Below are 27,241 nucleotides of genomic sequence, written 5' to 3' on the forward strand. Positions count from 1 at the left end.
ACCATGCCCCCTGGCAGCGATGTTTTTTCACGAATCAGAATAATCTGAAAAATCTTGGGAAAGGGTCACACAAAGACCATTTGTGTAAAATTATTTTAAAATCAGGCAAGTAGTTTCACGCAAGAAGATTTTTAATGTTTCCACTATATACATATATAGGAAAACAAGAGGGTCATGATGACCCTGAATCGCTCACCTGAGTAATATGAGCCACATGATTCAAATGACAAAATGATCCTAAAATATAAAGAAAGTAGGTCAGTAGGTCATATTTACGGTCACTGAAAGTCAGTTTTAAGATCTGTGTGCTTAACTGTACATGTCATCCAAATTTCAAGGTTGTATCTTAAACAAGAGGGCCATCATGGCCCTATATCGCTCACCTGAGTAGAGTTGCTTACTTGAACAAGATCTAGGCCTTCTGGTTTATTTTTAGCAAATTTATGAAGATTTTCAATATGCACAATCAAGTAACCCTGGGGCTGGGTCAATCTGTCCCGGGGGGGGGGGGGGGGGAATCAAGATTTGAACAATTTTTGTAGAGGTCCACTAGGCAATGCTACATGTCAAATATCTAAGCTCTTGGCCTTCTGTTTTTTTTTAGAAAATTTTAAAGATTTTTCTATGTACAATCAAGTAACCCCATGGGGCGGAGCCAATTTAACCCCAGGGGTCATGATTTGAAAAATTTTTTGTAGAAGTCTACTAAGCAATGCTACATGTCAAATATCTAAGATCTAGGCCTTCTGGTTTATTTTTAGAAATTATTTTTTGAAGATTTTCATATGTAAAATCAAGTGACCCCTGGGGCGGGGTCAATTTTGACCATGGTGGTCATTATTTGAAAAAATGTTGTAGAGGTCCACTAGGCCATGCTACATGTGAAATATCTAAGCTCTAGGCCTTCTGGTTTATTTTTAGAATTTTTTTGAAGATTTTCACATGTAAAATTAAGTGACTCCTAGGGCGGGGTCAATTTTGACCCGGGGTCATAAGTTGAACAACTTTAGTAGAGGTCCACTAGGCAATGCCACATGTCAAATATCAAAGCTCCAGGGCTTATGATTTTTGAGAAAAAGATTTTTTAAGATTTTCCTATGTACAATCAAGTAACCCCTGGGGCAGGGTCAATTTTGACCCCGGGGTCATGATTTGAACAAACTTGGTAGAGGTCCATTAGGCAATACTTCACACCATATATCTAAGCTCTAGGTCTTTTGGTTTTTGAGAAGAAGATTTTTTAAGATTTTCCTATGTAAAATCAAGTGACCCCTGGGGCGGGGTCAATTTTGACCCAGGGGGTCATGATTTAAACAAATTTTGTAGAGGTCCATTAGGCAATGCTACATGTCAAATATCTAAGCTCTAGGCCTTCTGGTTTATTTTTTAGACATTTTTTAAAGATTTTCATATGTAAAATCAAGTGACCCCTGGGACGGGGTCAATTTTGAATCGGAGGTCATGATTTGAACAACTTTAGTAGAGGTCCACGAGGCAATGCTACATGTCAAATATCTAAGCTCTAGGGCTTCTGGTTTTTGAGAAGAAGATTTTTTAAGATTTTCCTATGTAAAATCAAGTGATCCCTGGGGTGGGGTCAATTTTGTCCCCGGGTTCATGATTTGAACAAACTTGGTAGAGGTCCATTAGGCAATGCTTCACACCAAATATCTAAGCTCTAGGGCTTCTGGTTTTTGAGAAGAAGATTTTTAAAGTTTTTCCTTTCAGTTGCCATGGCAACCACAGTTCAGTATGGAATTCAATTCTTTAAATAATTTTTAAAGGGGACCATCCATGGAACATCCCTGTGAAGTTTCATCAAAACTGGCCAGGTGGTTTAGGAGGAGATGTTGTTTAAAGGAAAGTGTGGACGAACGCGGGATGGACAGACGGACGCCAGACGGTGAGCGATCACAATAGCTCACCCTGAGCACTTTGTGCTCAGGTGAGCTAAAAACCAAGAAAGTAGGTCAGTAGGTCAAGGTCACAGTCAGGTGACCCCTAATCACTTGGGGTCATCAGGTAATTATAATGAAACAGTCTAGGAACTATGATCTAATAATTTTTAAGTACTTTTTCCTATATAAGTCATATAACAGGTGACCCCAAGGGCGGGGCCTCTTTTCATCCCAGGGGTATAATTTGAACAATCTTGTAAAGATCAACTAGGCAATGCTATACACCAAATATCAAAGGCCTAGGCCTTGAACTTTAGGACAAGAAGGTTTTTTTAACAAGAGCTCGTCGAACACGAAATGCCCCCTTTGATGCATTTAGTAATTGCACAAGGAACAGAAATTATATGCTCACTGTAAACAAAAGTTCTACCATTCTGGTTTAATCTGACCTTGACCTTTATCTTAACAAGAGATTACAAAAGCTGTGGCTTGAGAAATGTGAAAGTAGGTCACTAGATCAATATCAAGGTCAAAGTTCAATTCAGTAGACAGAAATATGCATGTGCTTCAAATTGGAGGCTGTAGCTTGAGAAATGTGAAAGTAGGTAGTAGGTAAAAATCAATGTCAAGTTTGAATTCAGAACACAAAAATATGCATGTGATCTAAATTTGAAGCCTGTACCTTCAAAAATGTGAAAGTAGATCACTAGGTCAATTTCAAGGTCAAAATGTTTTTTGGTACGCAAAACTATGCATGTGGTCCAAATTTGAAGGTTGTAGCTTGAGAAATGTGAAAGTAGGTCACTAGGTCAAAATCAAGGTCAAATTTCATTTCGGAACACAAAACTATGCATGTGGTCCAAATTTGAAGCCTGTACCTTCAAAAATGTGAAAGTAGGTCACTAGGTCAATGTCAAGGTCAAAATTTTTTTCGGTGCACAAAACTATGCATGTGGTCCAAATTTGTAGGCTGTAGCTACAGAAATGTGAAAGTAGGTCACCAGGTCAAGTTCAAGGTCAACTCATGTCAAGGTTCATCTTGCCACTCAAAACCATACATGAAGTCAAAATTTAAATGTTGTAGGTTATTGACAAGAAGATTTTAAAAGCTTTTCCCAATAGAAGTCTATATAAACCATGTGACCCCCAGGGCGGGGCCATATTTGACTCTAGGGGAATAATTTGAACAAACTTGGTAGAGAATCACTAGATGATGCTACATTACAAATATCAAAGCCCTAGTCTTTGTAGTTTGAAAAAGAAGATTTTCAAAGTTTTTCCCTATATAAGTCTATATAAACCATGTGACCCCCGGTGCGGGGCCATATTAGACCCCAGGGCATTAATTTGAATTATCTTGGAAGAGGACCACTAGATGATCCTTCATACTAAATATCAAAACCCCAGGCTCTGTGGTTTTAGACCAGAAGATTAGAAACCATTTTAACTGTTCCTGGCCAATGTGACCTTGACCTTTGACCTAATTACCTCAAAATCAATAGGGGTCATCTGCTGATCATGACCAACCTAACTATCAACTTTCCTGAAACTAGGCCCAAGCGTTCTTGAGTTACTGCCCGGAAACCATTTTACTGTTCCTGGTCAATGTGACCTTGACCTTTAACATACTGACCTCAAAATCAATAGGGGTCATCTGCTGGTCATGACCAATTTCCCTATCAACTTTTGTGACCCTAGGCCTATGCGTTCTTGAGTTATCATCCGGAAACCGTTTAACTGTTCAGGGTCACTGTGACCTTGACCTTTAACATATTGACCTCAAAATCAATAGAGGTCATCTGCTGGTCATGACCAACCTCCTTATCAACTTTCATGATCCTAGGCCCAAGCGTTCTTGAGTTATCATCCGGAAACCGTTTTACTATTCAGGGTCACTGTGACCTTGACCTTTGACATACAGACCTCAAAATCAATAGGGGTCATCTGCCGGTGATGACCAACCTCCCTATCAACTTTCATGATCCTAGGCCAAAGCGTTCTTGAGTTATCATCCGGAAACGGATTGGTCTACATTCCGACCGACCGACGGACCGACAGACAGACAGACCGACCGACCAACCGACCGACCGACTGACATCTGCAAAACAATATACCCCACCTTCTTCGAAGGGGGGCATAATTAAAAACAAAAACTTGAGACCCCCCCAGGGCAGGGCCTCTTTTCACCCCATGGTAATAATTTTAACAATTTTGGTAGAGGACCAAAAGGCAATGCAACATACCAAATATCAAAAGCCTAGGCCTTGCAGTTTCAGACAAAAAGATTTTTTTTTAACAAGAAGGTCATGATGACCCTGGATCGCTCACCTGAGTAATATGAGCTACATGTTTCAAATGTCAAACTGATGATAAAATATTAAGAAAGTCAGTAGGTCACATTCATGGTCAATGAAATTCAGTTTTACGATTTGTGTGCAAAACTATGTATGTCATCAAAATTTCAAGACTGTATCTTAAAAAACAAGAAAGTAGGTCAGTAGGTCAAACTCACAGTCAAGTGACATCATATTACTTGGGGTCATCAGGTAATTATAATTAAACAGTCTTGGAAATAGGATCAGATGATTTTTTAAGTATTTTTCCTATATAACTCACATAATAACTAAGTGACCCCAGGGCGGGGCCCCTTTTAACCCCAGGAGCATAATTTGAACAATTTATGTAGAGGACTACTTGACAATGCATCATACCAAATATCAAAAGCCTAGGTCGTATGGTTTCAGACAAGAAGATTTTTAAAGCTTTTTCCTGTATAAGTCTATATAAAACTTGGGACCCCCAGGGCAGGGCCTCTTTTCACCCAAGGGGTACAATTTGAACAATTTTGGTTGAGGACCATAAGACAATGCTACAAACCAAATATCAAAGGTCTAAGTGTTGTGGTTTCAGACAAGAAGATTTTTAAACTTTTTTTCTTATATAAGTCTATGTAAAACTTGGGACCCCCAGGGCGGGGCCATATTTGACCCTAGGGGGATAATTTGAACAATCTTGGTAGAGGACCTCTAGATGATGCTACATACCAAATATCAAAGCCCTAGGCCATGTGGTTTTGTACAAGAAGATTTTCAAAGTTTTCCCTACATAAGTCTATATAAACCACGAGACCCCCGGGGCTGGGCCATATTTGACCCTAGGGGGATAATTTGAACAATCTTGGTAGAGGACCACTAGATGATGCTACAAACCAAATATCAAAGCCCTAGGCCATGTGGTTTTGTACAAGAAGATTTTCAAAGTTTTCCCTATTTAAGTCTATATAAACCATGTGACCCCCGGGGCGGGGCCATATTTGACCCTAGGAGGATAATTTGAATAATTTTGGTAGAGGACCACTAGATGATGCTATACACCTGATATCAAAGCCCTAGGCCCTGTGGTTTTGGACAAGAAGATTTTTAAAGTTTTTCCTTTCGGTTGCCATGGCAACCAGAGTTCTGCATGGAATTAAATTCTTTGAACAATTTTGAAAGGGGGCCACCCAAGGATCATTCCTGTGAAGTTTGGATGAAATTGGCCTAGCGGTTTATGAGGAGATGTCCTTTAAAACAAAAGTTTACGGACGGACGCCAGACGAAAAGCGATCACAAAAGCTCTCCTTGTCACTCCGTGACAGGTGAGCTAAAAATTCCTATGTAAATGTATGTAAAACTTGAGACCCCCCGGGCAGGGCCTCTTTTCACTCCATGGTAATGATTTGAACAATTTTGGTAGAGGACCACAAGGCAATGTACATACCAAATATCAAAGGCCTAGCTCTTGTAGTTTTAGACAAGAAGATTTTTAAAGTTTTTTCCTATATAAGTCTATGCAAAACTTGGGACCCCCAAGGCTGGGCCTCTTTTCACCCCAAGGGCATAATTTGAACAATTTTCATAGAGGACCATTACATGATGTCATATGCCAAATATCAAGGCTCTAGGTGAGCTGAAAAGTAACCACACCCTCTGATGCCTATGTTTTTTGACGAATCAAAATAATTTGAACAATCTTGGTAGAGGGTCACACAAGGATCATTTGTGTAAAATTATTTTAAAATCGGGCCAGCATTTTCACACAAGAATTTTTTTTTAATTTCTACTATACACATAATAGGAAAAGTGACCACGTCCCCTGGCAGCCATGTTTTTTGACGAATCGGTATAATTTCAAAAATCTTGGTAAAGGGTCACACATGGACCATTTGTGCAAAATTATTTTAAAATCGGGCCAGCAGTTTCACACAAGAAGATTTTTTTAAATTTCCACTATATATAGAGAGAGGATATTACATGGGTGCATTTTCATATTGAATTTATTAAACGAGTTGAATAAAATGATAAAATGCGAGGCTCTGCCGAGCATTTTATCAATTTTATTCAACGAGTTTAATAAATTCAATGTGGAAAGTCACAAATGTAATATTCTTTTTATCACATATTATCGTTTCCTGTCGAAACATCAACAAATCTACTTTCTTTTACTATATAAACAAGTCAATTTGACCAACGTCTCCTACACTGTAAATGACGTTAACATCAAAGCTTTATTACATTAGTGTATTATCATTTTTATCTAACTCATTAACACCTGCAGTCATATCGCCGCTTAATTACTGGTATCACTTTTCCGATACATTCCTGAGCCACTTATCAATTTATCTGCTTTGTATGCCTGTGAATTTTCACTGATAATCAATAATCGATAAGATCTAGGCATCCTTTGATCAAAATCAGGGACAAACATCTGTTTATAAAAGATGAATAAAACTGAAATTTTCACAACTGATACTACAATTCATGATCTAATCAATAATTTAAAATTTGCTATTATTCTGATTTGCAAAATTGTTTTACAGGCCAACTGAAGTAACATGAATATGGAAAACTGCAATATTCAAGAAAGACTGGACACAGAAAAACAGCCATTATTTGATTATTTTATATTTATTCAAATATCATCTATTGCTAAACATTAAAGCAAATGACATTATGAAAGAACAAAATTATACTTTATTTAATAAAATTAAAAAAGAAAGATTCTGCGGTATAATGGAATGAGAAGATAAAACAGGCAATACCTACAAATAATTTTCTAATTCCGATATTTTGTGATGAGTATATTAAACAAGAGGACCATGATGGTCCTGAATCGCTCACCTCTTCCCATATGACCCAGTTTTGAGTATTACGTCGTTTTATTCTATTATTTGACATAGTGACCTAGTTTTTGAGCTCATGTGACCCAGTTTTGAACTTAACCTAGATATTATCAAGATAAAAATTCTGACCAATTTTCATGAAGATCCATTGAAAAATACGGTCTCTAGAGAGGTCACAAGGTTTTTCTATTATTTGACCTACTGACCTAGTTTTCGAAGGTACGTGACCCTGTTTTGAACTTTACCTAGATATCATCAAGGTGAACATTCTCACTAATTTTCATGAAGATCTCATGAAAAATATGGCCTCTAGAGAGGTCACAAGGCCTAGTTTTTGACCGCACATGACCCAGTTTCGAAACTGACCTAGATATCATCAAGGTTAACATTCAGATCAATTTTCATGAAGATCCATTGAAAAATATGGCCTCTAGAGAGGTCCAAAGATTTTAATAATTTTAGACCTACTGACCTAGTTTTTGACCGCAGTTGACTCAGTTTCAAACTTGACCTAGATATCATCAAGATGAACATTCAGACCAACTTTCATACAGATCCCATGAAAAGTATGGCCTCTAGAGAGGTCACAAGGTTTTTTATTATTTGACCTACTGACCTAGTTTTTTACGGCACGTGACCCAGTTTCAAACTTGACCTAGATATTATCAAGATAAAAATTCTGACCAATTTTCATGAAGATCCATTCACAAGTATGGCCTCTAGAGAGGTCACAAGGTTTTTCTATTTTTAGACCTACTGACCTAGCATTTGACCGCACATGACCCTGTTTCGAACTTGACCTAGATATCATCAAGATGAACATTCAGACCAATTTTCATACAGATCCAATGAAAAATATGGCCTTTAGAGAGGTCACAAGGTTCTTCTATTATTTGACCTACTGACCTAGTTTTTGATGGCACGTGACCCACTTTCGAACTTGACCTAGATATCATCAAGGTGAACATTCTGACCAATTTTCATGAAGATCTCATGAAATATATGGCCTCTAGAGAGGTCACAAGGTTTTTCTATTTTTAGACCTACTGACCTAGTTTTTGACCGCACGTGACCCAGTTTCGAACCTGACCTAGATATCATCAAGGTGAACATTCTGACTGATTTTCATGAAGATCCATTGAAAATTATGGCCTCTAGAGAGGTCACAAGGTTTTTCTATTTTTAGACCTACTGACCTAGTTTTTGACCGCATGTGACCCAGTTTCAAACTTGATCTAGATAGCATCAAGATTAACATTCAGACCAACTTTCATACAGATCTCATGAAAAATATGGCCTTTAGAGAGGTCACAAGGTTTTTCTATTATTTGACCTACTGACCTAGTTTTTGATGGCACGTGACCGAGTTTGGAACCTGACCTAGGTATCATCAAGGTGAACGTTCTGACCAATTTTCATGAAGATATTTTGAAATATATATGGCCTCTAGAGAGGTCACAAGGTTTTTCTATTTTTAGACCTACTGACCTAGTTTTTGAAGGCACGTGACCCAGTTTTGAACTTTACCTAGATATCATCAAGGTGAACATTCTGACCAATTTTCATGAAGATCTTGTGAAATATATGGCCTCTAGAGAGGTCACAAGATTTTTCTATTTTTAGACCTACTGACCTAGTTTTTGACCGCACGTGACCCAGTTTCGAACTTGACCTAGATATCAACAAGATGTACATTCTGACCAATTTTCATAAAGATCCCATGAAAAATGTGACCTCTAGAGTGGTCACAAGCAAAAGTTTACGGACGCACGGACGGACGGACGGACGGACGACGGACACCGCGCGATCACAAAAGCTCACCTTGTCACTTTGTGACAGGTGAGCTAAATAAACATGCTTAAATAATAAATATTTTGATTGTTTCGATTGCTTCTGGGTTTTATAAATCTTTAGAGTTAAATATTTTCATTGGTTGACTTTGACAGCAGTCCAATCGTACTCTGATAAACGTAAAATCACGTCACGTGGCATACAGTACTATCAGGCAGATAGCGCATTTATGGGATCCTCGGCATACACGCCTGTTATCTTTTGACGGATAAAAATGACATGCGGTACTCGATAAGAGTTAAAATGAACGCATAAATGCGATCTGCGTCCGTAATGAGTTAATGGCTTTATTACACTCCCGCGACGTCAAACATGTGATAAATATATATATATATAGGTAAAAGTGACCATGCCCCCTGGCTGCCATGTTTTTTGACAAATCAAAATAATTTGAACAATCTTGGTAGAGGGTGACATAAGGACCATTTCTGCGAAATTATTTCAAAATGGGACCGTTGGTTAAGGAGGAGATGTCGTTTGAAGAATTTTCTATTTTTAGCTCTGGCAGCCCCTATGTGCAACCAAGCAGCACCGTGTGTGAGTGTGTGTGTGTGTGTGTGTGTGTTCAGGTTTAACGTCTTTTTCAACAATTTTTCAGTCATATAAACGACGGTGTCTACTTGTAGCAGTGAGCACAATGCCCAAATTTATAGTGCTGCTTCACTGGAATATCACGCCGTAGACACATGACATGATACCCCACCCAGTCACATTATACTGACACCGGGCTGACCAGTCCTAGCACTATCCTCTTAATGCTGAGCACCAAGCGAGGAAGCTACTAGTACCATTTTTTACGTCTTTAGTATGACGCCACCAGGGATCGAACCAACGACCTCCCGCACTCGAAGCGGGCGATCTACCACTAGGCTACTGAGGCGGTCTAAAAGCTGCACTGTTTCAACAACTTTGGTTGAGGACCATCCAAGGAACATCCATGCCAAGTTTCATCAAAATCCATTCAGTTGTTTTGGAGGAGATGTCGTTTAAACACAATTGTTGACGACAGACGGATGACTTGACGAACGGACGGATGCATGACAGAAACAGCATGATCACAATAGCTCACCATGAGCACTCTGTGCTCACGTGAGCTAAAAACAAGGAGCTGCGTTCAATAAACGCTTGATGCCCCCTGTGGCATCCTTATCGATACAAAGCAACCTAAGTCCAAAACGAGGTCAAGGTCAAACTGAGGTCAGGTGATGTTTGAAGATGAGGAATGGTCACAGGTTACATCTGTATTAGTATCAATTCATTCTTGTAAGTGCTATTAATGCTAGACGAAACGGTCCCATTTGGTTAACCAAGAAACCCATATAAAAGCAACCTAAGTCCAAAATGAGGTCAAGGTCAAGGTCAAACTGAGGTCAGGTGATGTTTGAAGATGAGGAATGGTCACAGGTTACATCTGTATTAGTATCAATTCATTCTTGTAAGCGGTATTGATGCTAGACGAAACGGTCCCATTTGGTTAACCAAGAGATGGCCCATATAAAGCAACCTAAGTCCAAAATGAGGTCAAGGTCAAGGTCAAACTGAGGCCAGGTGATGTCTGAAGATGAGGAATAGTCACAGGTTACATCTGCATTAGTATCAAGTCATTCTAGTAAGGGGTATTGATGCTAGACGAAACGGTCCCATTTGGTTAACCTCGTACGGATGGACGGACGGACGAACGAACGGACGGACAGGGCGATCACTACATGCCTCCCGCATCAGTAGATGCCAGCGGCATAAAAAAGAAAGTAGGTCAGTAGGTCACATTCATGGTCACTGAAAGTCAGTTATAAGATCGGTGTGCAAAGTGTACATGTCATCCATATTTCAAGGCTGTATCTTAAACAAGAGGGTCATGGTAAACCTTATATAGCTCATCTGTTAAACTTGGCCTAGGAATCATCAAGATAAACATTCTTACCAAGTTGCATGATGATAGGATCAAAAATGTGGCCTCTACAGTGTTAACAAGCTTTTCTTTTGATTTCCGTGGTGTCCTGTTTTTGATTCCACATGACCAAGTTTCAAACTTGTCCTAGGTATCATCAAGATAAACATTCTGACCAAGTTTCATGAAGATAGGATCATAAATGTGGCCTCTAGGGTGTTAACAAGCTTTTCCTTTGATCTGACCTGGTGACCTAGTTTTTGATCCCACATGACCCAGTGAATAGTTGCAAAGGGAGAGAATATTTTCATACCAAATTTACGGCTATTTACACTAAATCTTTTCCAGATAGCACTAGTTTGAGGTTTATATTATAATATTCTCTATGTCTCTTAAATATTTTGTGTCTTTGTGTATTTTTCAGTAAGCTAGAGCCATTTAAACTTTCCCCACAGTTTTTCTGTGGTGTACCACAACTTTTCCGTGGACCACAATTTTTCTGTGGGCACCACGAATTTTCTGTGGTCACCACAATTTTTCTGTGCAGCGTTAGTGAATTTCACCATTTTTTTGTGGCATGTTCGGTGACAGTATATAAGGGCTACTCACCATCATTCTAGAGCTCCAACACCAAAATTTCGGCTGCACACCGTATTTGGCCATTCTTTGAAATTTGCAATATTTTGGCTTAAAATCGAAATTATAAAGGTGTGCACCATTTTTATTAGTTTTACTTTGGCATTCTAAAGTTTTTTTCGGAAAAGGTAATTTATATGATTTGCAGAAATCAAACTTTGGCTTGAGAAACTGATAAATTAAGCTGCTTTGCGACTATTCCTTTTTAGATTTTATTCAATGTTTGATGATTTATTTATGAGAAACAATAGATTCTATTAAGGATTTGTTAAATAAATAATAGAAACTTTTAATAGTCGTTTGTGGTATTTTTAATAGTTCAAGTCTTAGAATTTTTTGTTAAGTCCTAATCAGATATATTTTCCCAAAACTTAAATGTTGGAGTTCAACCATAGAACATCTGCGAAGGCTGACCAGAAGCGATCTTAGTACCAGTCACGTTGAGCAGTCGACAAAGATCCAGTAACTTAGCAGTCAACAGAGATCCGGTCAAGTGTTAAAGCCTACAAAGCAAGTCACATTGAGCAGTCAACTGGTCCTGTCACACCTAGCAGTCTACAGAAGTGCAGTCACCTTGAGCAGTCTACTGGTCCTGTCACACCTAGCAGTCTACAGAAGTGCAGTCACTTTGAGCAGTCAACTGGTCCTGTCACACCTAGCAGTCTACAGAAGTGCAGTCACCTTGAGCAGTCAACTGGTCCTGTCACACCTAGCAGTCTACAGAAGTGCAGTCACCTTGAGCAGTCTACTGGTCCTGTCACACCTAGCTGTCTACAGAAGTGCAGTCACTTTGAGCAGTCAACTGGTCCTGTCACACCTAGCAGTCTACAGAAGTGCAGTCACTTTGAGCAGTCAACTGGTCCTGTCACACCTACCAGTCCACATAAATGCAGTCACCTTGAGCAGTCTACTGGTCCTGTCACACCTAGCAGTCTACAGAAGTGCAGTCACATTGAGCAGTCAACTGGTCCTGTCACACCTAGCTGTCTACAGAAGTGCAGTCACCTTGAGCAGTCTACTGAAGTCCTGTCACACCTAGCAGTCTACAGAAGTGCAGTCACTTTGAGCAGTCAACTGGTCCTGTCACACCTAGCAGTCTACAGAAGTGCAGTCACTTTGAGCAGTCTACTGAAGTCCTGTCACACCTAGCAGTCTACAGAAGTGCAGTCACTTTGAGCAGTCAACTGGTCCTGTCACACCTAGCAGTCTACAGAAGTGCAGTCACCTTGAGCAGTCTACTGAAGTCCTGTCACACTTAGCAGCCTACAGAAGTATGGTCACGTTGAGCAATCAACTGAAGACCTGTCACACCTAGCGGTCAACAGAAGTCTAGTCACACCTACAGCCTATAAAAGTCCAGTCAGGTCAAGCAGCCTACAGGAGTCTGGTCTCAGCAGTCTACAGAGGTGCAGACACCTTGATCAGTCTACTGAAGTCCTGTCACACTTAGCAGCCTACAGAAGTATGGTCACGTTGAGCAATCAACTGAAGTCCTGTCACACCTAGCGGTCAACAGAAGTCTAGTCACACCTAGCAGCCTATAAAAGTCCAGTCACGTCAAGCAGACTACAGGAGTCTGGTCTCAGCAGTCTACAGAGGTGCAGACACATTAAGCAGCAGTGGTCAAGCCAAGTTGGGTGGCTGAACGGTCACAGTCACGTCTACCAATTATATACATAGATGCTCAATACCCGACCTTAAGGTTCAATCAGACCCAGTCCAGTGTAGTCCTGAACCACACCCCCAAGGGCTGCAGTCCGGTAGCCCTTACTAGCACATGTGCTAGACAGCGACTAACCACTGTCAAAGCATATGAGCTATATAGAGACACAGAAATAATTCAGAAGGCTCCCAAGCCCTGTGGTTTTGGACAAGAAGATTTTCAAATTTTTCCCTATATAAATCTATGTAAACCATGTGACCCCCAGGGTGGGGCCATATTTGACCCTAGGATAATAATTTGAACAAACTTGGTTGAGGACCAAATATCAAAGCCCTAGCTACTGTGGTTTTGAACAAGAAAAGTTATAAAAGTTTTTCCTTTCGGTTGCCATGGCAACCAGAGTTCTGTATAGAATTTTAAAAGAGGATCATACAAGGAACACCTCTGTCAAGTTTCATCAAAATTGGACTGATGGTTTAGGAGGAGATGAGTTGACGGACGCCGGACGATGCTGGACGCCCACAAAAGCTCAGGTGAGCTAAAAAAAACAACAAGAGGGCCATGAAGGCCCTATATTGCTCACCTGATCTATTGATCATCAAGATTAACATTCTGACCAAGTTTCATTAAGAAATGGTCATAAATGTGGCCTCTAGTGATAACTAGCTTTTCCTTTGATTTGACCCGGTGACCTAGTTTTTGATTCTACATGACCCAGATTTGAACTTGACCTAAAGATCATCAAGATTAACATTCTGACTAATTTTCATAAAGATGTAGTCATAAATGTGGCCTCTAGAGTGTTAACAAGCTTTTCGTTTGATTTGACCTAGTGATCTAGTTTTTGACCCCATCTGACCCAGATTTGAATGTCATCTATAGCAGACATGATTTTGCAACCTAGCCAAAAAAGCTGAAAATTACGGCCGGGGGTCTGGGGGCCGCCTAAGGCCCCCAGAAGCTCTTGGGTAAATGGTGAAAAATCCTGCATTCTAGGCTTCTCCTGGCACCTAATTTCAATTTCAAAACTCATGTTATTTAAGTGGTTCTTTTTGTTATTTCATAAAAATTCATTCATATTTATAAGAAATATAATAATAATTAATTAAATAATTATTCCTTTAATACTTTGCAATTTTTGAATTATCTCCCTTTAATGGGTATTTTTCACTACTTAGATGTTTATAAAGCATTAATATTTAGTTCTTTATTTTTGACCTTTGTATTTCAAACTTAATTTAAGGTCATTTATCAAAAGTAGAGTTGTGCTTTTTTATTTAATGACTTTTAAAAAGCTTATTAAATGCTTTAAATTGCATTATATATAAATCTCAATTCATAATCTACTCCATACATATAATATGTATAGCGAAAATACCACCTAAAGGTATGATTAGCACTTTGTTTTGAAGCACTTTGGAGGTGCTTAAAAAAATCATCCCCGTGTGTCAGTGCTTTAAATTGGGCACGTGAAAGAACCAAAACGAACTGCTTTAGTTCATTTGTATCTCAAACTTTCTTCACTGAATTTAACAACGCGAGTGAAATGTTGGGCGCACCGAAATGTTTACGAGTAGACTGAAATGAACGCGATTGAAATCTTCGAGTAGACTGAAATGAACGCGACGATCGCGCAAATTATTTGTGAGCCGTTCGACTTTTAAAAACATTTCCGATATTTTCGTTCCGCGAATCGGCTTGTTATTAGATAAATTTATACGCAAATCGGATTGTTGTAGATAATTCCGGATTAGAAAGGCTTTTCTTTGGAAGGAAAATTCCCGATGACCGACGCTAACGGTAATATCTGAGATGTTCCGATTGCAGCGTTTTAGAACGCATATACATTCAGATCTATTAATCCATGGGCGGTGGAAATTTTCGCTGATAAAAACGACTTGCAATTGGTGTTGCAATTGGGGAATTTTTTAGTGTAGTTGGTGATAAAAGTATATTATTATGCCTGGGGAATGGGGCCGAATTTCGGCCCCAAAATCGGCGTAAAAAAGGGCTGCTGAGTTTAGAAGCGGAAGCTGTGTGATTCTAAATGCCGAAATGTGGTGAAAGTACCGAAACGGATTCGAAAAAATCGGATTTTTCAGTGATCATAAAAAATCGGAAACGACCATAAAAAATCGGTCTTTGAGGAAGTGAGAAGCGGATTTCCGCTTTAAAGCGGAAAAAAATCATGTCTGCTATAGATCATCAAGATTTACATTCTGACCAAGTTTCATTAAGATATGGTCATAAATGTGGCCTCTACAGTGTTAACTAGCTTTTCCTTTGATTTGACCTGGTGACCTAGTTTTTGATCCTACATGACCCAGATTCAAAGTGGACTTTGAGATCATCAAGCTTAACATTCTGGCCAAGTTTCATGAAGATACAGTCATAAATGTGGCCTCTACAGTGTTAAGAAGCTTTTCCTTTGATCTGACCTGGTGACCTAGTTTTTGACCCCAGATGACCCAATATCAAACCTGCACAAGATTTTATTGAGGGTAACATTCTGACCAAGTTTCATTAAGATTAGGCCAAAATTGTGACCTCTAGAGTGTTAAACAAGCTTTTCCTTTGATTTGACCTGGTGATCTAGTTTTTTATCCAAGATGACCCTATATCGAACTTGTCCAAGATCTTATTGAGGGTAACATTCTGACCAAGTTTCATTAAGATTGGGCCAAAATTGTGACCTCTAGCGTGTTAACAAGCTTTTCCTTTGATTTGACCTGGTGACCTAGTTTTTGACCCCAGATGACCCAATATTGAACTCATCCAAGACTTTATTGAGAGTAACATTCTGAACAAGTTTCATTAAGATTGGGCCAAAATTGTGACCTCTAGAGTGTTAACAGTCAAATTGCTGACGACGACGACGACGACCGACGGACAGACGGACGACGGACACAGGGCGATCACAAAAACGACCACTTCACTCACATCGCCTAAAGGCGTGGACCCTGGGTCATCTTTATTTAACGAAAGGTTTTATTTGTCAGAAATTGGTAGAGGTCACCCGAGGAAAATTGCTGTGAAATTATTTTGAAATTGGGCCAGCAGTTTTAGAGAAGAAAATTTCTCCTATGGAAAACTTCCCGCTTCTGATGGCCATCTTTTTAAATGAAACAATATGATTTGAAGGCATTTAGTATAGGGTCACCCAAGAAACATTTCTGTAAAATTATTTCAAAATCAGGCCAGTGGTTTCTGCGATTTTTCAAAGATTTTTTTTTTCATTTGGTAGTCAGGGCAGATTTGAAGGAATCTTAAAGGATCATTCCTGTGAAGTTGGATTGAAACTGGCTTGGTAGTTTAGGAGCTGTTCTTAAAAGAAATTGTGAAAGATGGATGCTGGACCTACAATGATCCTAAAAGCCATGAACCTTTCATGCTAAGGTGAGCTAAACAAGATGGCCATGATTGCCTTGTATCGTTCTTACCCCTAATAACCAAGTATCTAATATGGCTCAGATTTCATAGAGACATACATTTTGACCATGGTTTATGCAAATCAGGTAGATTATCCAAGTTTTTCACAGTTTTGACCTAGTGAGATAGTTTCTGACCTTAGGTACCCCGCATCTGAACATGACCTAGATTTCATACAGTCAACAGTCTGACAAAGAATAATTGTGATCAATGTGAAAAAAATACCTATAAGATTTTTCTATGATTTGACCTTTTGACCTAGTTTTTCCCCCAAGTGAACCAGTTAAAAATTTATCCCACAGTTAAAACACACATTCTAATCAAGAAGTGAAGATCAGGTAGAAAATGTGGCATTTTGAGTGTTAACACTATCTTTCTATGATTTGACCTGTTAATCTAGATTCTGCACTAGATAATCCAGTTTCAAACCTGACCTAGATTTAGAAAAAGATTCCAAGTTTTATGAAGATCAAGTAGTCTAGAGTGTTAATAAGATTGTTCTATGATTTGACCTAGTGACCTACTTTTATATCTCAGGTAAACCTGTTTTGAACCTGACCTATAATTTATGGAGACAAACATTCTGACAATTCTTTATGAAGATCAAATGAAAAATGTGGTCTGTATGGTGTATATGAAGGGAAAGGCAATGTTGTTCTTATGTTGATTCCTTCTGCTAGGATTTCTTAAATCATTTAAAGAAGTGAAGGAATTTTCAAAATCGGCTTTGAAATGAGAAAGTTATGAACCTTTCAATATCTTATCAAAATGGTGGCCATTTTGTTACCATGGCAACCAAAAACAAAATGGCGGGTTTATTTAATTTTTAGATGCATATTTGATCTGTATGTACTTATTTTTGTAAAACAATTTCTCTACTTCTTCCAGCTGTAAACAAGTGAATGAGGTATTGCCATGCAATACAAAGTCCCCTACTGAAAGGCAACTAATTTTCTCATTTTCTCTACTGCAGTATAACATAATGAAGTGATATCTGTCAAAAATGTATAAACAATATTGTACTATATATACAATATGTTAAAACAAAACACTTGGATTAAAATTTGTACATATAAAAACCTATAGTTGTTTTCATAAAGCATTTTTGTGGCTGATTATCAAAAAGGTATCATATAAGTTATTTATAGTAAAAAAAAAAAAAATAATTCTATATAAGTCCACACAAAACTCTTTACCAGGTAGAGATATGTCAAAATACACCTAAGAATTGGCTGTAACATGCATGTTGTACCACAGAAAACTGGTCTCGATTTTTCCCTACAGCCTGTAATAAATAAGTTACAATATAAGCTATTTATAGTAATAACAAAGGGACATAATTCTAAAAACAAGGTTCCCTCATGGTGGTGAACATTTGGGCCAGGTTACATCAAAATCCCTCCATGCACGAAGAAGAAATGCTCCGGACAAAGTCATTCTTGAATTTGGCATTTGACCTCAGTGTGACCTTGACCTTAGACCTAGGGACCTGGTTCTTGCGCACAACAATCTGTCTCATGGCAGTGAACATTTATGCCAAGTTACATCAAAATCCCTCCATGCATGAAGAAGAAATGTTCCAGACAAAGTCATTCCTTGTATCTGACATTTGGCCTCTATGTGTGACCTTGACCTTCGACCTAGGGACCAGGTTCTTGAGCATGACACTCCGTCTCATAGTGGTGAACATTTGTGCCAAGTAATATTCAAATCCTGTTTTGCATGACAAAATTATACACCGGACAGGAAAAATGTCCCATTGATCTTTGATCTCCAAGTGTGACCTTGACCTTTGAGCTAGGGTTCTGGGTGTTGCACATGACATGTCGTCTCATCATGGGGAACATTTATGCCAAGTAATATAAAAATCCCTTGAGGGATGACAAAGTTCTGGACCGGACAGGAAAAAAAACCCATTGACCTTTTACCTCCAATTGTGACCTTGACCTTTCAGCTAAGGGTCCGGGTTTTGCGCATGACACGTCGCCTCATCATGGGGAACATTTGTGCCAAGTAATATTAAAATACCTTCATGGATGGAAGAGTTATGGACCGGACAGGAAAAAAGCCATGTTGACCTTTGTCCTCCAATTGTGACCTTGACCTTTGAGCCAGGGGTCCGTGATTTCTGCATGACATGTCGTCTCATCATGGGGAACATTTGTCCCAAGTGATATTAAAATCCCTTAATGAATGACAGAGTTATGGATCGGACACAAAACAGACCCTGCTCATGCCATGTTAACATTGACTGCCAAGTGTGACCTTGATCTTTGAGCTAGGGGTCTGAAAGTCATGCACGACACATCGTCTTATTATGAGGTACATTTGTGCCAAATAATATTAAAATCCCTTCATGGATGGCAGAGTTATGGACCGGACAGGGAAAAAGCCCTGTTGACATTTGACCTTCAATTGTGACCTTGACCTTTAAGCTAGGGGTCCGGGTTTTGCGCATGACACATCATCTCATCATGGGGAACATTAAATTTTGTGCCAAGAAATATAAAAATCCCTTCATGGATGACAGAGTTATGGACCGGACACGAAATTGCGGAAGGACAGACGGAATGACGGACAGACGGAAAAGAACATTCCTATAGTCCCCGAAACTGGTTTTCAAACAGTAGGGGACTAATAAAGAAATTACATTGTTTCACATCTAAATTCTTACATTCAAGAAACACAAAATTGATTTATTTAAAAGGTTATTTGCTAAATAAAGAATTCAGCAGTGTGTAAATGACGTCATAAAACACACTAAAATGGCTGCCTCCATGATCAGCCTTTTTCCTTAATTTCAAACTTCCATATCTTTTTCAATATTGGTCTGATTTTAAAAATTCTTCCAGCGTTATGAAAGGCTTGAAGATGGCTTTCATATAAAATAAACTTATTGTCAGACATTCCTTGCCCTTTAAGCTTTTTCTATGGTTAGACCTAGTGACCTAGTTTTAAGATATCAGATAATCAAGTTTTGAACTCAATATTGATTTCATAGAGACAAACATTCTGACAAGTTTTATGAGGATGAAATAGAAAATGTGGTCTCTAGGGTGTTAACAAGATTTCCTATTCATTGACCTTGTGACCTAGTTTTTTGAACCCAGAATACCCAGTAACAGATTTGTCCAAGATTTTATTGAGGTTAACGTTCTGAGATAGTTCCATTATTGAGATCTGGCCAAAATTGTGACCTCTAGAGTGTTAACAGTCAAACTGTTGATGACTGTTGGTACCGGACCCTGGACACAGGGTGATCACAATAGCTCAGTGCTCAAGTGACCTAAAAATTGAAAGAAAATCGAAATGGATGGGACAGACAAATGATTTCTATATTCCACCCACCCAAAACTTGTTTGGTTGGGGTAAAGACAACAATGCAGGTATCCAGACCATAGCCAAGAGGTCGAGCATCCGCTTCGAGTGCGGGAGGTCATGGGTTCGATCCCCGGCCCCGTCATACCAAAGACATGAAAAATTGTACCAGTTCAGCATTAAAGGGAAACTGGCCTCTTCTCTCATACCTTCATGGCGATGTATTACATCTGGATGAGGTGTCGAGAGCGATTAACATAAGTTGTAAAACTTGCTTCACAATCAACCTAAAATAAATTAGTATAAACTAAGACCACTAAACTGCCATAGATAATAAATGATAATCCTATGACTGTAAAAGTTTAAAGTTTCATACCTTCCAAAAAACACAACTTTCATATGATCTCTAGACAGTACTTCTATGATACCACAAACCCTCTCTCTATATTCTTTAACATGCTCCAGGCATTCCACACCTTCTATATAACCTGATGTTTCTATACCTATTTAAATACATATATAGTTGTTAATCAGCATTTACCTTGCTAGACTCCTTACAGTTGTCAGAAAGCTGTCACATGAAGCTCACCCTACACAAAGCTATATGCGGAAGTGTATGATAAAAGCTTCATGCACAATAGGTGTCATACGACACAAACAAGAGGACCATGATGGTCCTGAATCGCTCACCTCTTTCCACATGATCCAGTTTTGAGTATGACGTCATTTTTTCTATTATTTGACATAATGACCTAGTTTTTGAGCTCATGTGACCCAGTTTTGAACTTGACGTAGATATTATCAAGATAAAAATTCTGACCAATTTTCATGAAGATCCATTGAAAAATATGGTCTCTAGAGAGGTCACAAGGTTTTTCTATTATTTGACCTATTGACCTAGTTTTTTAAGGCACGTGACCCAGTTTCAAACTTGACCTAGATATCATCAAAGTGAACATTCTGACCAATTTTCATGAAGATCCATTCAAGGGTATGGCCTCTAGAGAGGTCACAAGGTTTTTCTATTTCAAGACCTACTGACCTAGTTTTTGATCGCAGTTGACCCAGTTTCAACCTTGACCTAGATATCATCAAGATAAACATTCAGACCCACTTTCATACAGATCCCATGAAAAATAAGGCCTCTAGAGAGGTCACAACGTTTTTTCATCATTTGACCTACTGACCTACTTTCTGATGGCACGTGACCCACTTTCGAACTTGACCTAGATATCATCAAGATGAACATTCTGACCAATTTTTATGGAGATCCATTCACAAGTATGGCCTCTAAAAAGGTCACAAGGTTTTTCTATTTTTAGACCTACTGACCTAGTTTTTGACCGCACATGACCCAGTTTCAAACTTGACCTAGATATCATCAAGATGAACATTCAGACCAACTTCCATACAGATCCCATGAAAAGTATGACCTTTAGAGAGGTCACAAGGTTTTTCTATTATTTGACCTACTGACCTAGTTTTTGATGGCACGTGACCCACTTTCGAACTTGACCTAGAATCATCAAGATGAACATTCAGACCAACTTTCATACAGATCCCATGAAAATATGGCCTCTAAGAGAGGTCACAAGGATTTTCTATTATTTGACCTACTGACCTAGTTTTTTGAAGGCACGTGACCCCACTTTCGAATTTGACTTAGATATCACAAGGTGAACATTCTGACCAATTTTCATGAAGATTTCATGAAAATATATGGCCTCTAGAGAGGTCACAAGGTTTTTCTATTTTTAGACCTACTGACCTAGTTTTTGACTGCACGTGACCCAGTTTCAAACTTGACCTAGACATCATCAAGAAGAACATTCAGACCAACTTCCATACAGATCCCATGAAAAGTATGACCTTTAGAGAGGTCACAAGGTTTTTCTATTATTTGACCTACTGACCTAGTTTTTGACGGCACGTGACCCACTTTCAAAATTGACCTAGATATCATCAAGGTGAACATTCTGACCAATTTTCATGAAGATTTTGTGAAATATATGGCCTCTAGAGAGGTCACAAGGTTTTTCTATTTTTAGACCTACTGACCTAGTTTTTGACCGCACGTGACCCAGTTTCGAACCTGACCTAGATATCATCAAGGTGAACATTCTGACTGATTTTCATGAAGATCCATTGAAAATTATGGCCTCTAGAGAGGTCACAAGGTTTTTCTATTTTTAGACCTAATGACCTAGTTTTCGAAGGCACATGACCCAGTTTCGAACTTGACCTAGAATTTACCAAGATGAACATTCTGACCCATTTTCATAAAGATCCCATGAAAAATGTGACCTCTACAGATGTCACAAGGAAAAGTTAACGGACGGACGGACGAACGCACCCACGGACGACGGACGCCGCGCGATCACAAAAGCTCACCTTGTCACTTCGTGACAGGCGAGCTAAAAATATGATGAGTGCTATACAACATTGTACACATTTCATGACTACACATTACCTAAATATCATGAAGTCCCAAATACTTAGACAAGAGTGCCAGACTGTCACAAAATATACCCGTCATTGAATTTGGCCTAATTCAAGGGCCATAATCCAAGAGTGCCTGGGGCGATTTGTTTGGTTATCGAACTTGGCCGAGATATTATGCCCATAAACATTGTCAGCAAGTTTGGTGATGACCAGATGAAAACTATTAGACTTAGAGATTGGACAAGGCTAAATTCGCAGTTTTTCGAGTAATTCAAGGGCCATAATCCAACAGTGCCTGAGGCGATTTGTTTGGTTATCGATCTTGGCCGAGAGCGGAAAAGGCTAAATTCGCAGTTTGTCGAGTAATTCAAGGGCCATAATCCAAAAGTGCCTTGGCGATTTGGCTGGTTATCGAACTTGGCTGAGATATAATGCCTACAAACATTGTCAGCAAGTTTGGTGAAGATCGGATGAAAACTGTTCGACTTAGAGAGTGGACATGCTTTGGACGCTGACCACCCGTTGTCTGCCGCCACAGGTGTTCACACAATATGTCCCGCTCAGTTTTTCGAGTAATTCAAAGGCCATAATCCAAGAGCGCCTGGGGTGATTTGGCTGGTTATCAAACTTGGCCAAGATATTATGCCTACAAACATTGTCAGCAAGTTTGGTGAAGATCTTATGAAAACTGTTCGACATAAAGAGAGCGGACAAGGCTAAATTCGCAGTTTATCGAATAATTCAAGGGCCATAATCCAAGGGTGCCTGGGACAATTTGGCTGGTTATCGAACTTGGCCGAGATATTATGCCCACAAACATTGTCAGCAAGTTTGGTGAAAATCGGATGAAAACTGTTTGACTTAGAGAGTGGACAAGGCTAAATTTGCAGTTTTTCAAGTAATTCAAGGGCCATAATCCAACAGTGCCTGGGACGATTGGCTGGTTATCAAACTTGGCGGAGATATTATGCCCACAAACATTGTCAACAAGTCTGGTGAAGATCGGAAGAAAACTGTTCGACTTAGAGAGTGGCAAAGCTAAATTCGCAGTTTTTCGAGTAATTGAAAGGTTATAATCCAAGAGTGCCTGGTGCAATATGGCTGGTTATCAAACTTGGCTGAGATATTAGGCCCACAAACATTGTCAGCAAGTTTGGTGAAGATTGGATGAAAACTGTTTGACTTACAGAGCAGACATGCTTTGGACGCCAACTGCCCGCCGCCACGGGTGTTCACATAATATGCCCCATGCTTTCAGAGACGGGCGTATAAAAATTGATCTTGTATTAATAAACTTGTGTTTATTTCTGTAGTTTGTAAACATATCTATAAAATGAAAGAAGTTATATTCCTTAACAAGAGGGCCAAGATGGCCCTAGGTCGCCCACCTGTGTTACACACCATAACAGTGTAAACATGTTTTACCTAGTGATTACATGGAGACAAATATTATGACCAATTTTCAGTAAGATTGGACCAAAAAACGTGGCATCTTGAGTGTAAACAAGCATATTCTTTGATTTGACCTGTAAGTGACCTAATTTTTTACCCCACATGACCCAGATACGATCTGTACAAGACTTCATAACAAACCCTCCGACCAAAATTTATGAAGATAGATTCAAAAATTTGCCCCCTAGGGTGTAAACAAGCTTATTCATTGATCTGACCTGATGTCCTAGTTTTTGACCCCACATGACCCAGATAAAAATTCATAAGATATTTCATACAGACAAACATTCTGACAAAGTTTCATGCACATCAAATGAACAAGAGTGTTAACGCGCTTTTCCTTTGATTTGACTGGGTGACCTAGTTTCTGACCCCATATGACCCAGTTTCAAACTTGGCCTAGGAACCATCAAGATAAACATTCTGACCAAGTTTCATGAAGATAGGGTCCTAAATGGGGCCTCTAGGCTGTTTACAAGCTTTTCCTTTGATCTGAACTGATGACCTAGTTTTTGACCCGACATGACCTAGTTTCGATCCAGGCCTAGAGATCATCAAGATAATCATTCTGTGCAAGTTTGTATCAAATCAAAGCATAAATGAAACCTCTATATGGCTGATAAGGCCAAAATAGAAAATTTTGATCCTTTTAGGGGCAGTAACTTTAGAACCCATGATGCAATATAGCTGGTTTTTGAAAGGAACCGAGATCTTATTGTGACTTAAGTTGTGTGTAAGTGTGGTTAAATTCAAATATAAAATGTCACTTCTATCATGTTCACAAGGTAAAAATCACCCAAGTTCGGCTCTTTTAGGGGTCAATTAGGGGCAGCAACTCCGGAACCTATGATTGGATCTGACAGATTCATCATGGAATCCAAGATTTATTGTTGTTGGAGATATTCTGCAAGTTTGTATCAAATCAAACCATAATTGAAGTCTCTACATGGCTGCAAAAGCCAAAATAGCAAATTTTTGACCTTTAAGGGGCCATAACTCTGGAACCCATAACAGGAACTGGCCAGTCTTCGAAAGGAACCGAGATATTAAGCCAATACAAGTTGTGTGCAAGTTTGATTAAAGTTGATTGCAAAATGTGGTCTCTATCGTGTTCACAAGCAAAAAATAGCAAATTTTGGCCCTTTAAGGGGCCATAACTCTGGAACCCATGATGGGATCTAGCCTGTTTTCAAAAGGAACCGAGATATTATGCCAATACAACTCATGTGCAAGTTTGATTAAAGTTGATTGCAAAATGTGGTCTCTATCGTGTTCACAAGCCAAAAATGGCAAATTTTGGCCCTTTAAGGGGCCATAACTCTGGAACCCATGATGGGATTTGGCCAGTTTTTGAAAGGAACTGAGATATTATGCCAATACAAGTTGTGTGCAACTTTGATTAAAGCTGATTGCAAAATGTTGTCTCTATCGTGTTCATAAGCCAAAAATAGCGAATTTTGGCCCTTTAAGGGGCCATAACTCTGGAACCCATGATGGGACCTGGCCAGTTTTCAAAAGGAACCGAGATATTAAGCCCATACAAGTTGAGTGCAAGTTTGATTAAAATCAAATACAAAATGTGGTCTCTATCGTGTTCACAAGGAAATTGTGGACGGACGGACGATGGACGAAAGGTGATCACAAAAGCTCACACTTAGTCTACGTAACAGGTGAGCTAATAAAAATAAACAAAGGACCATAACTCACTCAAAAATAGTTGAACCAGTCTGATTTTCAGGGGGACACAACTAGGGTACCAACACATCACTCTGACAAAGTTTGGTTAAAATCCCCCCCCAGTAGCTTCTGAGGAGATACGATAACGAGAAATTGTTAATGGACGGAAGGACTGACAGAAGGACGACGGACCACGGACACAGAATGATTTGAATAGCCAACCATCTGATGATGGTGGGCTAAAAATATAGAAATGTCTGCTAATTTTGTGTTATATTTTTCCTATCAAACATAACTGTGACTGACGTATCTTTCATTGCTTTTCTATAGATTTGTTTTCTATTAGAATCCCTGGTTCTAATTTATCACTACCAAATGCATTCACTGATAGGCAAAGTCACGCATGAATCTGACAAATTTTCCTTCCAGTAATCCCTGACTTGCATGCCCAAAAAAATTCTTTAGTTTCTTCAAAATAAATCATTGCAACAAGAGCTGTCACTAATGGTGACAAATGCCCCCGCAGCGCCTTGACCTTTGACCTGGTGACCTTGACCTTTGACCTGGTGACCCCAAAGTCAGTAGGGGTCGTGTACTTAATAAGTACTATCAGCATGTGAAGTTTGAAGGTCCTGGATACAGGGGCTCCAGGTAAAGTGCCTTCATGCAAAAAGTTAACGTTGTGAAGAACTAACGGACGGACAGTTGAAAACTAATATGCCTCCCTTTGGGGGCATAAAAATCGTTTTGCAATCGTACCATTGTAAGGTATTTTTAAACAACTCACATGAAATATTTGATGTAGAATATGTCAAATCCCTTCTTTTAGTTTCCACTATTTCCTCTTTATAAATACCACTTTATATTTGGACAGTCCATCATACATTATTTATAAAACATTTTCGTTTAAGAAATTTTAATGGTGAAATAGTCATGTACCTCTTAGATGAAAATCTGCACTTTACGAATCTTGGAGTGGAAATAGTGCATCTCTTTTTTAAAATATACATGTCCGCACCTCTGGCATCTCTTCATGCGCTGTTTATTGCACTTTCTTAAATTTCGTTTGCTAAATTTAAGGACCTTTCATAGCTTCGAAGATTGCCAAAAAATTTGAAAGGGGCATAATTCTGTCAAAAATACAATCTGAGTTATGGGGATAGATATGTCTATAAACAAAGCTTTTGAAAAAATTTAACATGAAAATAATTCCAAGTATAACACCTTGGTGACCTTGACCTTAAAAATAATGGGCCCACTGCCACTGCCCCTGCATATATTTTGTTTGTATGCTAGACAATGTTTATGTGAACTTACAGTAAAATATAAGCAATAGTAACAAAGATATGATAGAAAAACAAAGGTTATCAAAAAACTTTAACATTAAAAATAACATCAGTATAACACCTTGGTGACCTTGACCTTATGTATAATCATACATGCCAAGTTTCCTGGACTTTCCAGGAGATTTCAGCTGAAAATCCAGGAGATTTGATAACAAGTGGGTCATGATGACCCTGTATCCCTCACCTGAGTAATATGAGCTACATGTTTCAAATGTCAAACTGATGCTAAAATATTAAGGAAGTAGGTCAGTAGGTCAAATTTATGGTCACTGAAAGTCACTTTTAAGATCTTTGTGCAAAACTGTACATGTCATCCAAATTTCAAGGCTTTATCTTAAACAAGAGGGTCATTGACCCTAAAGCGCTCACCTGTGTACAAGGCTTCAAGTGTGTTTGTATAAGTCAGAGTTAGGTTTCTTCTATGTAAGCCTATATTATATACATGTCTAATACACTTTTGAACCTAGGGCAATAATCTGA

The 27,241-nt window shown here is 38.9% G+C and overlaps 1 protein-coding gene across 1 annotated transcript in view; it reads right to left on the reverse strand.

Moving 5' to 3' along the window:
- LOC123527416 (mitofusin-2-like) overlaps window positions 1-27,241 on the reverse strand; it is a 371,163-nt gene that overhangs the window by 278,040 nt on the left and 65,882 nt on the right. Inside the window, exons 4-5 of the mRNA XM_053523313.1 lie at window positions 20,221-20,347; window positions 19,591-19,610 (exon numbers count right to left, since the gene is read on the reverse strand). Coding sequence (XP_053379288.1) covers window positions 19,591-19,610; window positions 20,221-20,347 — 147 coding nt within the window. The remainder of the gene's footprint in view (window positions 1-19,590; window positions 19,611-20,220; window positions 20,348-27,241) is intronic.

Source organism: Mercenaria mercenaria, chromosome 14 (assembly GCF_021730395.1).
Source record: "Mercenaria mercenaria strain notata chromosome 14, MADL_Memer_1, whole genome shotgun sequence".
Lineage (NCBI taxonomy): Eukaryota > Metazoa > Mollusca > Bivalvia > Venerida > Veneridae > Mercenaria > Mercenaria mercenaria.